This window comes from Aegilops tauschii, chromosome 5 (assembly GCF_002575655.3).
Source record: "Aegilops tauschii subsp. strangulata cultivar AL8/78 chromosome 5, Aet v6.0, whole genome shotgun sequence".
Lineage (NCBI taxonomy): Eukaryota > Viridiplantae > Streptophyta > Magnoliopsida > Poales > Poaceae > Aegilops > Aegilops tauschii.
Window position 1 is genome coordinate 57,863,074 of NC_053039.3, and position 15,572 is coordinate 57,878,645.

General features: G+C 50.6%; 1 protein-coding gene across 1 annotated transcript; it reads left to right on the plus strand.

Annotated features, from left to right (window-relative positions):
* The first annotated feature begins 383 nt into the window (after nucleotides 1–383).
* Nucleotides 384–2,335, plus strand: LOC109775079 (patatin-like protein 3). The gene is made up of 2 exons (XM_020333838.4): nucleotides 384–1,589; nucleotides 1,683–2,335. Exons 1-2 carry the CDS (start codon nucleotides 501–503, stop codon nucleotides 2,034–2,036), a joined length of 1,443 nt encoding a protein of 480 aa, XP_020189427.1. The 5' UTR covers nucleotides 384–500; the 3' UTR covers nucleotides 2,037–2,335.
* Nucleotides 2,336–15,572: the final 13,237 nt, after the last annotated feature.

Consider the following 15,572-nt stretch of genomic DNA (forward strand, 5'->3'; position numbering starts at 1 on the left):
TCCCACAGCCCACCTACCCAAACTGACAGTGCGGGCCCGAGGAAGCAGCTTAGCTGGCCGGCCCCGCCCCGCAGAGCGGAGCTCCATGCCCCGACACCCCCCCCCCCGATCCCGTCGCTCGCACGTGCGGCCCGTGCCGGCCCACTGACGCCCGGACCCGCCGATTGTGGATCGCGTGTCAGCGGCCTCCGGACCCACGCGTCAGCGAAGCATTCCGGTACCCGCCAAGCGCGCACCGCTGCCTCATCCGCATGGCCACCCAGGTGGACGCGGGTTCAATAGGAATACGCCTTCTACAGTTGCGTTGCGGATTTAGCTCGTACGTATGGAGTACTGTGCTGCTCCTACCATTGTAGCGTCGTCTCTCCGATTTATAAGCGGGGAGGCGGGGTGGGCTCTGCGCGGTTCAGCTGCGCAGTCGGAAGAGTAAATAAGGACATCCCATCCAACGAAAGCTCCCACTCCCCCTCCACCATTACTCCGTGCCCTGCCCTGCTCCCATGGCCTCGCCGCCGCCGCAGGTGGACGTGGACCTCGGCAAGCTGAGCTACGAGATCTTCTCGTTCCTCGAGAGCAAGTTCTTGTACGGTGGCGGTGGCGCTGGCGGGGGCGGGGTGTGCTCGCTGCCGGGCACGCCGGGGAGGGGGCCGCTTGGTGGTGGGGGCGCGAGGGTGCGGGTGCTGGCCATTGACGGCTGCGGCCCGGGCCCCGGGGACGCGCTGCTGGCAGCCGCCGCGCTGGCCCGGCTCGAGGCCGCGCTGCGGGCCAAGGCCGGCGACCCCGACGCCCGGGTCGCCGACTTCTTCGACGCCGCCGCGGGGGCCGGCGCGGGCGGTGTGCTCGCGGCGATGCTGTTTGTGAGGGGTGCTGACGGGCGGCCGAAGTATACGGCCGCCGACGCGCTGGCGTTCGTGGCGGCGAGCCTCGGGAAGGGCGGGTGGGGCGGAGGTGGAGGTGGATGGCGCGGGAGGTGGGCCGCGCTGTTCCGGCGCGGGGAGAGGTCGTCGGACAAGTCGTCGTTGTCGGCGTCATCGTCCTCGTCGTCGCTCCGGCGGGTGTTCGGCGACGCGACGCTGAGGGACACGGTGGCGCCGCTGCTGGTGCCGTGCTACGACCTGGCCACGGGCGCGCCGTTCCTATTCTCCCGCGCCGACGCCGTCGAGAGCGACAGCTTCGACTTCCGCCTCCGCGACGTCTGCGCTGCCACCTGCGCCGGCGGCTCGGTCGCCGCCGCAGTCCGCTCCGTGGACGGCCGCACGGCCATCGCCGCGGCGTCCGGTGGCGTGGCAGCCATGGGCAACCCCGCCGCTGCCGCCATCACGCATGTCCTGCACAACAAGCAGGAGTTCCCCCTCGCCGCCGGCGTCGACGACCTCCTGGTCGTCTCCATCGGCTCCGGGTCCTCCTCCGGCGGCACCGCCTCGGGCTCTGCCACCCCGTCCGCCGGCTGGCGCACACCAATTCCCCCGCGCTCCCCGTCCCCCGCCGAGATGGTCCGCCTCACCGCCGAGGGCGTCGCCGACATGGTCGACCAGGCCGTGGCCATGGCATTCGGCCACACCTGCGGCCGCAACTACGTGCGCATCCAGGTCAGCTAAACAAGAAAAAACACCAAAAAGTTTCATCTCATCTTCCCATCAAAACGCATTCTAATAACTGTGGTGGCTGGTGAGTTTGTCCAGGCTGCGGCGCCGGCGCACTCGATCAAGGCGCTCCGGTCGCTGGAGGCTCGGAAGGTGGTGGCGATCGCGGACGGGATGCTGACGCAGCGGAACGTGGAGGCGGAGCTCTTCCGCGGCCGCCGGCTGTCCGAGAAGTCCAACCGGGAGAAGCTGGACGCGTTCGCGACGGAGCTGGTGAAGGAGCACGACCGCCGGCGAGACTCGCCGCCGGGGCTCCTCCCCAACGTGGCCATCAAGCAGGTGTCGCCGACGCCGCCGCGGCTGTCCTCGGCCACCACGTCCTCCGCCGCGACCACCGGCAGGACCGCGTCCACCATGCCGTCGCCGGCGTCCACGCAGGACTCACGGCACTGACACGACACGGATCAAGAAATCGATCATGCGACGTGGACGGGTCACCCTCCCAAAATTTTGTACATTGCCCGCCTATGCAACAGAGGAATCGAAATGTTTTTACGTTTATTTATTATTATCCTCAGCTCTCCTCTGTTCTGTTCCCTCCATGAGTCGCCGACATGTGGGGCACGATGAAAAACCCCTATGAAGTCAAGCTGATTCTATAGCTCACATCCACTTTGTCGAGTGACATTCACAAAGCAGTTCACCGCGAAATACTATAATGTCCAAAATTGAAATCGAATGAGCAACGAATACGATGTGTCAATGTGTAAAGCAGAAAGGAGATGCCATCCCTTTGAAAAAGCGGTTTTCTTTCTTCCCGTTTTCCCTCGCGGGCAGGTTGAATTGAAGCCGACGCGGACGGGATTAGCCCTAATTGCCCATCTGTTCTGATGCTGACAGACGGCTAATAAATATTTAGTAGCTTGATCGATTGCAATGTGCAGTTATTCACACGGCAAATGCATGATTAGGAAGCATACATCATGCATGTTGCTGAAGATGGTCTCCTCTTCTTCTTTTCGTTTCCTGATTGTGTGGCGTGCGTCGAGGAGCAAGGGCAACTTCAACGCGGTTCATAAAAAAAGACACACCAAATATCGGTTCATAAAAAACGGACATACCAAATATCAGTGGACACGTTTGAAAGCGTTTGTCGATTGCGGATAGGAGGGCGGCCATCTAAACCTATACACCAAAATGTCCATTCTTTTTCAAAAATAAAAATAGAATAAAACTAAACCAAATGTCCGCTATGCAACCTCACTCTGAATCATCGATTCGTAGAACCTAAACTATACATTTACATAATAAAAGCATCAGATGTTCAATAAAATTTTAAAATCCATCGATTTCCAAATTCAATCATACTTCTTGAAAGCGGCATTCATTTCAACCTTTCACTCCTCAAGCTTGAACTTCTTCATCAACTCATGTTATTCACCTAGATGTTGTGTCCCTTGAGCTTTATTCAACAACGCATCAATGTGAAGGGCTTGCCCTCCGTCCTTTGATACAACATGGCAACGCGTCCGGGCTATACACTGACGTGATCAACAAGTTGCAACATTGAGTCATTGAATTGATCAACACATAGTGTCCTCCATGGACAACATCGGCAGGCATGGGCAGGCGATACCTGGGTTGCATTCGGAACTGGGGTGCAACGACGGCAAAGTACAAGACGGTTGGTTGGAGCAGCGAAGGTCCGGCTAGAACTGGGCGATGACCAGAGTGGTATAGAGGCGGTGACGGTCTTGGTTGGTGCGAATACAGAGCAATAGGGGAGGGCGCGGAGTGGGAAAAAGGGCTCTGGGAGAGGGGTTTTGGGTCGGTCAGGTATGTCGGAGTCCGACATGACATCCGTTCGAACTCCCCCAAACCTCCCACGAGTTCGTTTCCGGTTTTGGGGAATAATTCAAATGTCCGAACAGGTTCATAGAAGTTCAATGCATCGTGTTGTATGGCAAAAAAATGTGTGAACCATGCTGTCCGAATGTCTAGAGGCGTTTTGATGGTTGGAGTTGCCCTAAAGAAGGATTTTTTTTTTTTTTGCAAAGATGAGACTTGAAGGCTGTATAAAGTCATCTGCTAGCTAGCTGTATACAGAACATGTAGCTTCCGAATGCTGTATAAGAAAATGAGCATTGTACTCTACATCAAACAGATGGATAGATAGGTACACGCTCCAGTGTACTCGTCAAGTATGATCTACCTTGTACTTCTTCTAGCCCGTGTTGTGTGTGCCTACGGCCTAGCTTTGCACAAGGGACGAGACGTGGAAGAGATGCCATGACTTGCTTCCCGGGCAGAAGAAACCGAACTGCCTTCGACGACAGAAACTGAAGCACATGACGATCGGTGTGTTGGAACGTCTGAATTCCTCCTACAGGGACTGAACTGTCTGGTAGGAGACACCGGCGCATCAACAGGAGGGAGGAAAACAGAGGGGTACCAGCACTGCACCGCACTGGCCAGTGTCACTCGACAGTGCTCTCACTGTTCCAGAACCACTGGAAAAACAGAGTCGGAGGAGCAGCACACATTTTCGGACTTGCACACTGCGGACGCCTTTGGGTCAAGAAAGCGGTAATTTGGCCCCTTTTTACCTCTTTGACCGCGACAGATATGCTGCTGCCACCACGAGCTGGTAAAATCTTTGGGACGAGCCGGCCACAGTGGCATCGGTTCTCACGAGTTTTACTACCAAAAGAACAAAGAGAGGAGACAGGTTAGTTAAATTAACCGAGGACGCCATGGATCTCACGGCGCCCCGTTACCGACGCCGGATCACCACCGCCACAGCCTCGTTTACCCCACAAGTTTCACCGCCTTGGGGGGAGTTGAAAGTTGTCAACGCCATCGGACGCAGCGTCTCTTTAATTCACCGGAAGCTTCCGTATGCATTCGATGCGACGGGCGAAGAGCAGATCTCCGTCCAACTTTAACCATCGCCATTGGAGCGCTGTTGCATGCACGTGAGGCAGGCCCTCGATTTCGATTTTCGACTGTCAGCTTAAACTTCACATGGAGTATGTACGGTACTGTGTGTATGTGTAAGTTAAGCTGGCATGTCAATGCAACCGAATCTTCAATTTCAACCTTTGGTTCAACCCCAGGGTAGTAGTAAAAGTGAACTTCGATGGGTGTCAACTCATCATCTTGCAGTTTACTGTAGTTTACTACTGCACGCCGCCCGGCAGGAGCCAGCTAGAACCCTAGAACTAATGGCTGGCAGAATTTACAAATTACAAACACAGTATACAGAGAAGTACTCCTAGGATACTATACCTTGCGTCCGTGCGCATGCATATATATAGCTGACACTGCGTATTAGTTTACCCCTGCACTCCATTTCAACCACGGGTTGAACTGAACTAGTAGTGTAACTGCATCGTTGAAACCTGAAAGCTGAAACAGGATGTGTATGTGATATGTGTGTGTGTGTGTGTATGCATACGGAAAGTAGGCCAAAATTAGTTACTGCCTCCACTGATTAAGCTGGATTGCTCCAGAGCTGACACGTGACGTGAGTGAGTGACAGCGCGAGTCTCTCGATCCCAAATCTTCCACGCTACTTGGATACTACTCGCACAGTAGTAGTACAGGACTCTCTGGGTGATCAATATGTCTGGCCATGTGAGAGTTCAGCAGTTTGAGCGAGTTCCCGCGCGCCGTGACAAAGCAGACGACGTGCACGGCTACTCGACCAAAGCGACTAATCAATCAAAGCCAAGTAAAAAGCAAAAAAGCATGCCTGATTTGTAGCATCTGCTAGTGTACTGAATATAGACCAGGTTAGCAGAGTAATTAAAGGGAAGACTAGATGAGGACACACTTACACTACTTGTTCTCCCCATCAAAGTGGTAATCACTGAAAAGGAACGCATGATGTTTTTTCAGAAAGGATGGATATAACGTCGAGGAGGACAGCAAAAAAATGAACCAAGTGTGAACAAAGGATCTCATTCGTTCAGAAGAATTTCATAGACATTTTGGAGGATCTTCTCCCGAAAGTCTCATTCTACTCCCAAGCTCATTTGAGCTCGGAATGAACAGTAAATTCAAAAAAATGAAAAAAACTTTGAAAATTTGAATTATTTTTTGTGTAAACTTTGACAAATGTTCTCGGTGATTGCAAATTTTCATCCCGAGATAAAATTCGTGGAAGTCATGGCAAAAAAAAGCAGCACTGCAAAATGCTTTCGAAAATAGTATTTTTGGAGTGTCAATTTTGTTTTTTACTACGACTTCCAAGAATGTTATTTCGGGATGAAAATTTGCAAGGACTGAGAAATTTGTCAAAGTTTGCACTGCATTTTTTTTTCAGATTTTTTTGATTTTTTTACTATTTTTTCGATTTGACTTCATTATGGAGCATATGAGCTTGGGACTAGATACTCCCCCTTAATATTTCCTTTTATAGAGATCGTTTTCTTTTTCATGTAGTCTGCTTTACATGTAACTTCAAAGGAAGAACTATCATCGAGAACAGCTTATGGAATTTCTTCTACTACTACAATTATGCCATGGACATAATACTTTAGGAAAGTTCATGCATCGACACGAAATTAAACTACAAAGGAAGGGCGCTACTCGGGTGATCCAGCTCGCGAGATGAATAGTACTGGGGGAGGGGAGGGGGTTGAAACCGTTCCTCGGCATTGCGTGCTCGCAGATAATGCGGTCCATAAGCACGCACCATAGTTTCAGCGAACACTTGCGCGCACATGATGATTGTATACTCGACCATTCGAAGAGTGTCATCCCATAAATCTCCAAGAGAGCCATATGCAAGCATCCCAAATGGCACCATCACCTTCTGGAAAGGGAAAAAAAACCCAACAGACCAGTGACATTTCTCCGTTGTTGCCAGAAAGGTTCACTGCAGTGCATGTTGTTGGCAATTCTACTGAACAACCATTCAGTCATGTGGAAGCGTCGTCGAAACACATTCTCGCGGCCAGCGCATTTGTTCCGTCGAAATGTCACGTGGCCAACCTGCAACCCCGGACGCTTCGTCTTACTTCCGGTTGATGCTATCCATTATGCAACCATCGGTATTACCTCGTCTTCATTAGCGTCCATCATTTCACACTCGGACTCGAAGCTCGAATATGATGGATGAATCATAAAAAAATATTAGCTACGCCATCGGATCCATCTACACATATTGCGAATCATATGCCATCTACACAAATCTATGAGTCTAAACTAAATCTACATGGAAAGGTTGGGAAAATTTACCTTCAGATTGAGCGGCGGAAGGGGTAGCACGGCCGAACGGCAGGAAGAAGGCGTGGGGCTGCGATGAAGCGTCGGAGGTTCGAGAATGGGTTAGCGGAGGCGACCGTGGCCATATTGCGGTGGGCCTAGCGGCGGCGGTGGCACCAAACAAAGGGATGCGGCCGACGGTTGGAAGGAGGGCGCATTCTAGAATGTCCGTGACGTCAATATTTGGATGGATAAAGAGGGCGCCATATCACCTCATCCAACCTCCAAATATAGAGTCAGCACGATGAAAGTAAGGAAAGCAAGAAAGCATGGCTAATTTGTAGTGCTAATATCTTGTGCGCTGCCGAATATACACCAAAGGTACATCGCAGTAATTAAAAAGTGGAGATTAGTTGCGCACACACTTGCACTACTCGCCCCCATCAAATTTAAACTGGTACAGTACCACGTAATGATTGGCAAAAAAAGAAGGATGGGCAAAGGACAACGAAACATAAAGCGCAGAAATGATGAGTACATGTACTTTCTTAGATGCAGAAATGATTTTTTTGTTCTTTCCAAGGGACACGCAAAAACGATCGGCACTTTAGTAACAGTAGTTTTCATAACCTAAACATGCGTGCGTGAATGTATGTGTGTATGTATAAGCATCTGTATCCGTATGGTGTTAAGAAAAACTAAACACGTGGTTTTTTTCTTCTTTTTTCGCCCATGATCAATGGTAATTAGTCGGTGCCATCTGAACATAGGAGTACAGTACAATCCAACCGGGGACCAGACTGAAAATGAACTGAAGCACACTCTGTTGTACTGATGCTACCACTCGTACGAGACACCAGCAGTTCAGCCAGCGCGATCGAGTTAGGTACAGTTCGTGTATCATGGAGCAGTGCATACCTGATGCCCGGTTCTATCAGCAGTTTGAGTGAAATCCCGCCATGTCACGGCCACTCAAAGCAAGCAAAAGCCCCCCTTCCTTTTCTTTTTCGAAAAACAAAACTAAGTAAAAGCTAAAAGCATGGCTAATCTATGCTGTCTATGGTCATTAGTACTGAACTTAGTTCAGTAACTAAAGGTAAAGCTAGTTGCACTTGCCCGCATCAAAGTGCTAAAAGAGATCATTTTTGTATGGTAAATAGAGAAAACAGATTCACCTTACGTTCTAAGTACTCCTTTGTTTCTTCTTCTCATCAGGTTCTTGAAACGGCATGCAAAGTTCAGTGCTCCATGTTGTAACACCCCGGATATAACTTTTCATATTTGTAACTCCAACTCTTGCCATTATCGGCTATGTGTTATGATATTCCCTCCGTGGTCGGGTTTTGTTTTTCGTTTTGCATTTTTGTTCATGTCATGCATCTCATATCATGTCATCATGTGCATTGCATTTGCATACGTGTTCGTCTTTTGCATCCGAGCTTTTTCCCTGTTGTCCGTTTTGCAATCCGGCACTCCCACCTCCTCCGGCGCACCCCTCTTGTTTCTTTTCGTGAGCGGGTGTTGAACGTTCTCGGAATGGACCGAGGCTTGCCAAGTGGCCTTGGTATACCACCGATAGACCACCGGTCAAGTTTCGTTCCATTTGAAGGTCGTTTGATGCTCCAACGGTTAACCGGGTAACCGCAAAGTCCTTTTGTGGGTTACAGCAAAACCCCCTCCAAACAGCCCAAAACCCCTCTAAATCTCTTCCATGCTCTAGGTCGTTCGATCACGATCGTGTGGGCGAAAACCGTGCTCAATTTGGAGCCTCCTAGCTCCCTACCTATAAATATGTGAGCCACCCTGAAACCCTAGCCTCTCCCTCCGCGCGCCGGACACGTCCGCCCGGCGCCGGACGAACTGTGCCGCCGCCCGCACCCACTCAGACGCTGCCACGTCAGCGCCCCGCCGCCCGTACGCCGCGGCCGGCCGAAGCCCGCAACCGGCCCCCGCGGCCCCGTGCGCCCCGAGCCGCCGCCGCCCTCCGTCCCCGCGCGCGCGCCGTCCTCCCGCCTCGCCGGCGCCACGCCGCCGCCTCGCCGTCGCCTCTGCGCGCCCCTCCGCCGGAGCCCGCGCCGCCCCTCTCCTCCGTCGCCGCGTCGCCGCCGTCCTCGCCGGCCCCGAGGCCACGCCGACCGCCGCCTCCTCCCTCACCGGCAGCAACTCCGGCGGCCCGAGCTCCGAACCCTAGCCAGCCCGATCGGATCTGGAGACGTGCGTTGACTTTCTCCCTCTCCCGAAATCTCTAAGTCCTAGATTTCTTACATTATATGGTCATGTTCATTGCATCATAACTCTCTGGATATAGCTCCGTTTCATGCGTGTAATATATCGAAATGTTCGCCTCATGATGCTCTTCATTTTGTTCCATTGCACCAAGTTCATTTGAGTCCATCTTGATGCCTAAATCTCTTGTGCAAGAGTGCTAGTTGCTGTTATCTGCTGTTACTTATAAGAACTTGAGGATTTGTTATTTTTGTTGCATTTAATGTGTGCATCTTATGAGTATGAGCTCTAAATGTTTTTTGATGTATGCCATGCCATATTTACAGAGGTGTATGCCATATATTTTTGTGATCTCAGTGATGACTAGCACAAGCATGCAAACTAGGCATCGTAATGTTTCTGATTTCAGGGACTTAGTAATTTTTCTGTCTGTGACTGCTGTTATTTTGTTGCTATGTATCTATGTGGCTACAGAGAGATCCATGCTTATTTTGGTGATGTTCAGTAAATATGTTTTGTAGATATAGTTGTGCACTATCCATTCATGCCTTTGTTTGCAATTATGGAGTGCCATAGCATGACGCAATCTTGCTCTACTTTTGCTATAAAATATTTCTGGCAGATTGTTTACATGATATTCAATTTTGCCAAGCTTGTTGTAGTTGTTTCATACATGCTATGTACTTTCTCTTGCCATGGATAGTTTCATAAACATGCTATATTGCTATAGGTATGCTTTTTTTGTCATGCATTCCTTTGTGATGAGTGCATCAAGCTCTCAAAGATGCCCTCATAATGTCTGTTTCTGCCATGCTCTGTTTTCTGCTAAGTCTGAAACCTGTTAACGAGACTTGCTATGTTTACATGGTTGCCATCATATCGTCTGGTCCTTTTTGACTTATGATCAGTAAGGGACTTTTGTCATATGCATTTAATAGATTACTTCCATTCCTTGTTTTGCCATGTTAAGTTTCTGTAGCATGTTGATTGCTTGCTCTGAACATTGCTACCTGATGCTGTTTCTGCCATGTCCAGTAATTTCACTAAGTCTGTGAACCTGATATCTTTTGCACTTTTGTCATGCTTGTTTGAACAAGCTGTGGTGTGATCTAGACGTAGGTCAGTGTTCATCTTTTGTCAAGAATCTCCTGTAGATTACTGCCATATATTTTGTTGTTATGTGGGAGTGCTGTGGCATTGTTACTTGTTGCATTTTAAGCGCTATCATGCTGTTAATCGCAGATTCGTGTCATTCTTGTTTTGCTTGCCATTTGCAAACCGTGCATCCGTTTCCGGTGATCTTTATATCGATTTCGACCGAAATCATCTCATCTTTCCAGTGGCATGCTTGCTTTGCCAAGTTACTGCCTTGTTCATCATTTTTCTTCCAGAGCACGCATATGCATCGCATATCATATCTTGCATATCATTCATGTTTTGCATCATGTTGCTTGTGCATTTCCCGTGATTGATTGTGGTTCCGTTGCTTGTGTTCTTGTTTTGGGTAGATCCGGGAGACGAGTTCGTGAACGAGGAACCTGTTGAGTACGCTTACGAGGATCAAGCTTTCGACAACTCTGAGAACCTTGCAGGCAAGATGACCATACCCTCGAAATCACTTCTATCTTTGCTTTGCTAGTTGTTCGCTCTATTGCCATGCTGCGCTACCTACCTCTTGCTATATCATGCCTCCCATATTGCCATGTCAAGCCTCTAACCATCCTTTCCTAGCAAACCGTTGTTTGGCTAAGTTACCGCTTTTGCTCAGCCCTTCTTATAGCGTTGCTAGTTGCAGGTGAAGTTGAAGTTGGTTCCATGTTGGAACATGGATATTTTGGGATATCAAAATATCTCTTATTTAATTAATGCATCTATATATTATGGTAAAGGGTGGAAGGCTCGGCCTTATGCCTAGTGTTTTGTTCCACTCTTGCCGCCCTAGTTTCTGTCATACCAGTATTATGTTCCTTGAGTTTGCGTTTCTTACGCGGTTGGGTGATTTATGGGACCCCCTTGACAGTTCGCCTTGAATAAAACTCCTCCAGCAAGGCCCAACCTTGGTTTTACCATTTGCCACCTAAGCCTTTTTCCCCCCGGGTTTTCGCGAGCCCGAGGGTCATCTTTATTTAAACCCCCGGGCCAGTGTTCCTCTGAGTGCTGGTCCAACCTAGAGCATCGTGCGGGACCGTCCCTTGGCAACTTGGGTTATGTTGGTACCTGTACGCTTCGCTTATCCGGTGTGCCCTGAGAACGAGATATGTGCAGCTCCTATCGGGATTTGTCGGCACATTCGGGTGGCTTTGCTGGTCTTGTTTTACCATTGTCGAAATGTCTTGTAAACCAGGATTCCGAGACTGATCGGGCCTTTCCGGGAGAAGGTTTATCCTTCGTTGACCGTGAGAGCTTATGATGGGCTAAGTTGGGACACCCCTGCAGGGTATTATCTTTCGAAAGCCGTGCCCGCGGTTATGAGGCAGATGGGAATTTGTTAATGTCCGGTTGTAGAGAACTTTTCACTTGACCCAATTAAAATACATCAACCGTGTGTGTAGCCGTGATGGTCTCTTCTCGGCGGAGTCCGGGAGGTGAACACGGTTTGAGTTATGCATGAACGTAAGTAGTTTCAGGATCACTTCTTGATCATTTCTAGCTTCACGACTGTTGCCTTGCTTCTCTTCTCGCTCTCATTTGCGTATGTTAGCCACCATATATGCTTAGTGCCTGCTGCAGCTCCACCTCATTACACCAACCTTTCCTATAAGCTTAAATAGTCTTGATCTCGCGGGTGTGAGATTGCTGAGTCCTCGTGACTCACAGATTCTACCAAAACAGTTGCAGGTGCCGACGATGCCAGTGCAGGTGACGCAACCGAGCTCAAGTGGGAGTTCGATGAGGAACGTGGTCGTTACTATGTGTCTTTTCCTGATGATCAGTAGTGGAGCCCAGTTGGGACGATCGGGGATCTAGCATTTGTGGTTATCTTATTTTCATTTGGATTTTGACCGTAGTCGGTCTATGTGTGGATTTTGGATGATGTATGTTTTATATTTATGTATTGTGTGAAGTGGCGATTGTAAGCCAACTCTTTATCCCATTCTTGTTCATTACATGGGATTGTGTGAAGATGACCCTTCTTGCGACAAAACCACAATGCGGTTATGCCTCTAAGTCGTGCCTCGACACGTGGGAGATATAGCCGCATCGTGGGCGTTACACATGTACAATTGGCTTTTGGCAACATCACTTTTTCCTGGAATTCAGAGCTAGTCATCATGCTAAAAATGATTAGCATAGGTTGCCGCTAGGTTTCAAACGCCCTATTGATCAATGCACGCAACAGAGATATTATTATTCGGATGATGGATGCGATGAAATAGATGTTGAGCATGAAGAAGAAAGGTTGGCATTTGAGGGTGAATTCTGAAGGATGGAGCGTGAAACCGTTGTCATATTGTAGGGTATCGGTTCCGGTCAGTAGGGTGCCGGAGCCGCCAGCTTGACTGGTGTGCCGAACTTTTCAGCCAGTTTTCGTCATTAACTAGCAAAGTTTTATTCGTGTTAATGAATCGTCGATTGCTCAGGAAAGAAAATCTGAAGAATGCAGAATGAATAGAGTATTAAAATTTGAAGCACCTGCGGGTGAGACCCCGAGCCCGGTGGGTGGCCAGATTGAGAGCCTGAGATCGAAGTGCCAGAAGAGTATTGAGCCTTTGCTCCACCGCCCAACTGTGGTACGCAACAGGCGAAAGAGGAGGACACCCCCCACCACGCTGAGGCGTAGTGTCAGGATTAACTGGCGTTTCACAGGGGGCTCGTCAGTCAAGCAACAACAACGTACACTGATGATAGAGCTTGGCATTGCTCGTGAGGGGGAGGTGATTGGAGATGAAGCCATGCAGGCGTACGTGGACCTCTTCTCCCGTCCTCTGAGCCTATTCGGTTGGCAGGCGGATGTGCTGCCGTTGGGACATGTGGTGGACGGGGAGGCAGCGTAGTAGGCTGGTCCTGGTGGTCTTAGGGTAGGCCTCTCCTAATGGCTGACCCAACCATGTCTATTGTGGTGTGGAACGTGAGGGGCATCAACAACCCCGCTAGGCGTAATGCAATAAAAAATCTCATTTCATGCTCGGGTGCTAGTATCGTGTGTTTACAGGAGACCAAGGTCCAGAACATGGACTTGGCCATGGTCCAGCAATGCTTAGGTTTCGACTTTGACTGTTTTTTCTGCTTGCCGGCGGTGGGCACTTGTGGGGGGATTCTGCTGGCTAGCAAATCTGCGACTGTTCGCCTAACAAACCCACATTTTACGGATAATACGGTCACGGCCAGGGTGGTGTTCAGCGACCTGTCCGGGTGGTGGTTTACGGGGTGTTATGGACCCCAGGAGGAGATAGACAAGATTTCTTTCATGCAGGAGCTCAGGGAGATTCGGGTTTTGCATGCAGGCCCCTGGTTGGTGGCCGGAGATTTTAATCTCATAGCGGATCCCACAGACAAGAGCAACGACAGGCTAAACAGACGCATGATGGGTCGGTTTAGAAAGTGCATCTCTGATCTAGAGCTGCGAGACATCTATCTGAACGGCAGGCATTACACGTGGTCCAATGAGCGCCAAGCTCCGACCTTGGAGAAACTTGATAGACTTCTTGTTTCTGTGGACTGGGAGTCGCAGCACCCCACGGCCTTCCTATCGGCGTTGAGCACCAGCGTGTCAGACCACTACCCATTGCATTTGGCGCTTGACACTGATATGCGCCGGGGCAGGCGGTTCCACTTCGAAGCTTTCTGGACTAAGGTCGATGGGTTCCATGAGGTGGTCAGGCAAGCTTGGGATGGACAGCCATACGTGCAGAATCCCTTCAAAAGAATCGCTATCAAGCTAAAGGCAACGACCAAGGCGCTGAAGAGTTGGAATGATAGATACATTGGTAGCATAAAACAACAAATTAGCATCGCAATAGAAGTGATTCTACGACTGGATGTAGCTATGGAAGGCCGATCCCTTTCGGAGGCCGAGGTGGCTCTGAGGAGACTGCTAAAGCGAAAGCTATTGGGTTTGGCATCGATGGAGAGATCAATTGCGCGACAACGATCGAGGGTGCTTTGGCTTAAGGAGGGGGACACTTGCACCGAGTTCTTTCACGCGCACGCGAGCCACCGACGACGCAAGAACTTCATCACTAAACTCAAAGTGGATGACGTGATAACCACCAAGCATGAGGAGATGGCGGAGGGGATTGACTCGTTCTTCGCTGGTCTACTCGGCGGGGCAACGGATCGCGCCTTTACGATCAACCTTGATGAAATCGGCATGCCGTCCAAGGACTTGACCCACCTTGATCATGATTTTACAGAAGAGGAGGTATGGGCAGCTGTCTGCGCGCAGGGGCTGGATAAGTCACCAGGGCCCGACGGATTCACACCTAGATTCTACATGGCGTGTTGGCAAATAATCAAGGAAGACATTATGGAAGCATTCAGGGCTTTTGGCAATATGGATTTTCGGGGCTTAACATCTATAAATCAGGCACTCATCACTCTTCTGCCCAAGTCGCCGGCCGCGATTGACGTACGAGATTACCGCCCGATAAGCTTGATTCACAGCTTCCCGAAGCTAGTGGCGAAGGTACTTTCCACGCGCGTGGCTCTGGAGATGCCTGGCCTTGTCGGCGCGCACCAGAGCGCATTCATAAAAGGCCGATGCCTCCATGACAACTACATGCTGGTCCAGGGCATGGCTAGAAGGTTACACGCCGCCGGCCGGCCGACGGTGATGTTGAAGCTGGACATCACTAAAGCTTTCGACACCGTGGATTGGGCATTCCTGCTCGAAATACTTCGACATATGGGGTTCAGCAGCAAGTGGATCTCGTGGGTGACTAGACTTTTAGCCTCTTCCTCGACGCGGGTGCTGCTCAACGGAGTACCAGGGGAGGTGATCTATAACAGATGTGGGCTGCGCCAGGGAGATCCCTTCTCCCCATTGCTTTTTGTCATGGTGATGGAAGGGCTTCACTACCTGCTTAAGCATGCGGCTGATGAGGGGGTTCTGCAGCCACTTGCACCAGCCGGTCTTCATAGCCGCACCTCGATCTTCGCCGATGATGTCATTACCTTCATCACGCCTGACAGAGATAGCTTGAGGGCGTGTTCTGTGCTCCTAACCGACTTCGGCGTGGCCTCGGGTCTCAGAACCAACCTCGCCAAATGCTCGGCGCACCCGATCAGATGCTCTAATGAACACTTCAGCTGATCGCCGAGGAGCTGGGTTGCCAGGTGCTAGGATGGCCGTGCCGCTATCTCGGGCTCCCGCTTGGGCTGAGGAAGATCACGACAACCTAGCTGCAGTCGTTGGTGGATAAAATGGCAGATAGACTGCCGGCTTGGCAGGCGCGACTCTTGTACAGATCGGGGAGATTAGAACTGCTGAAGACCACGCTAGCGGCAATGCCCATTCACGCCATGATTGCGTTGGACTTTCCGGCAAAAACTCTCGAGGCAATGGTCAAGATCTGTAGAGGTTTCCTCTGGAAAGGACGCCGGGATGTGAGC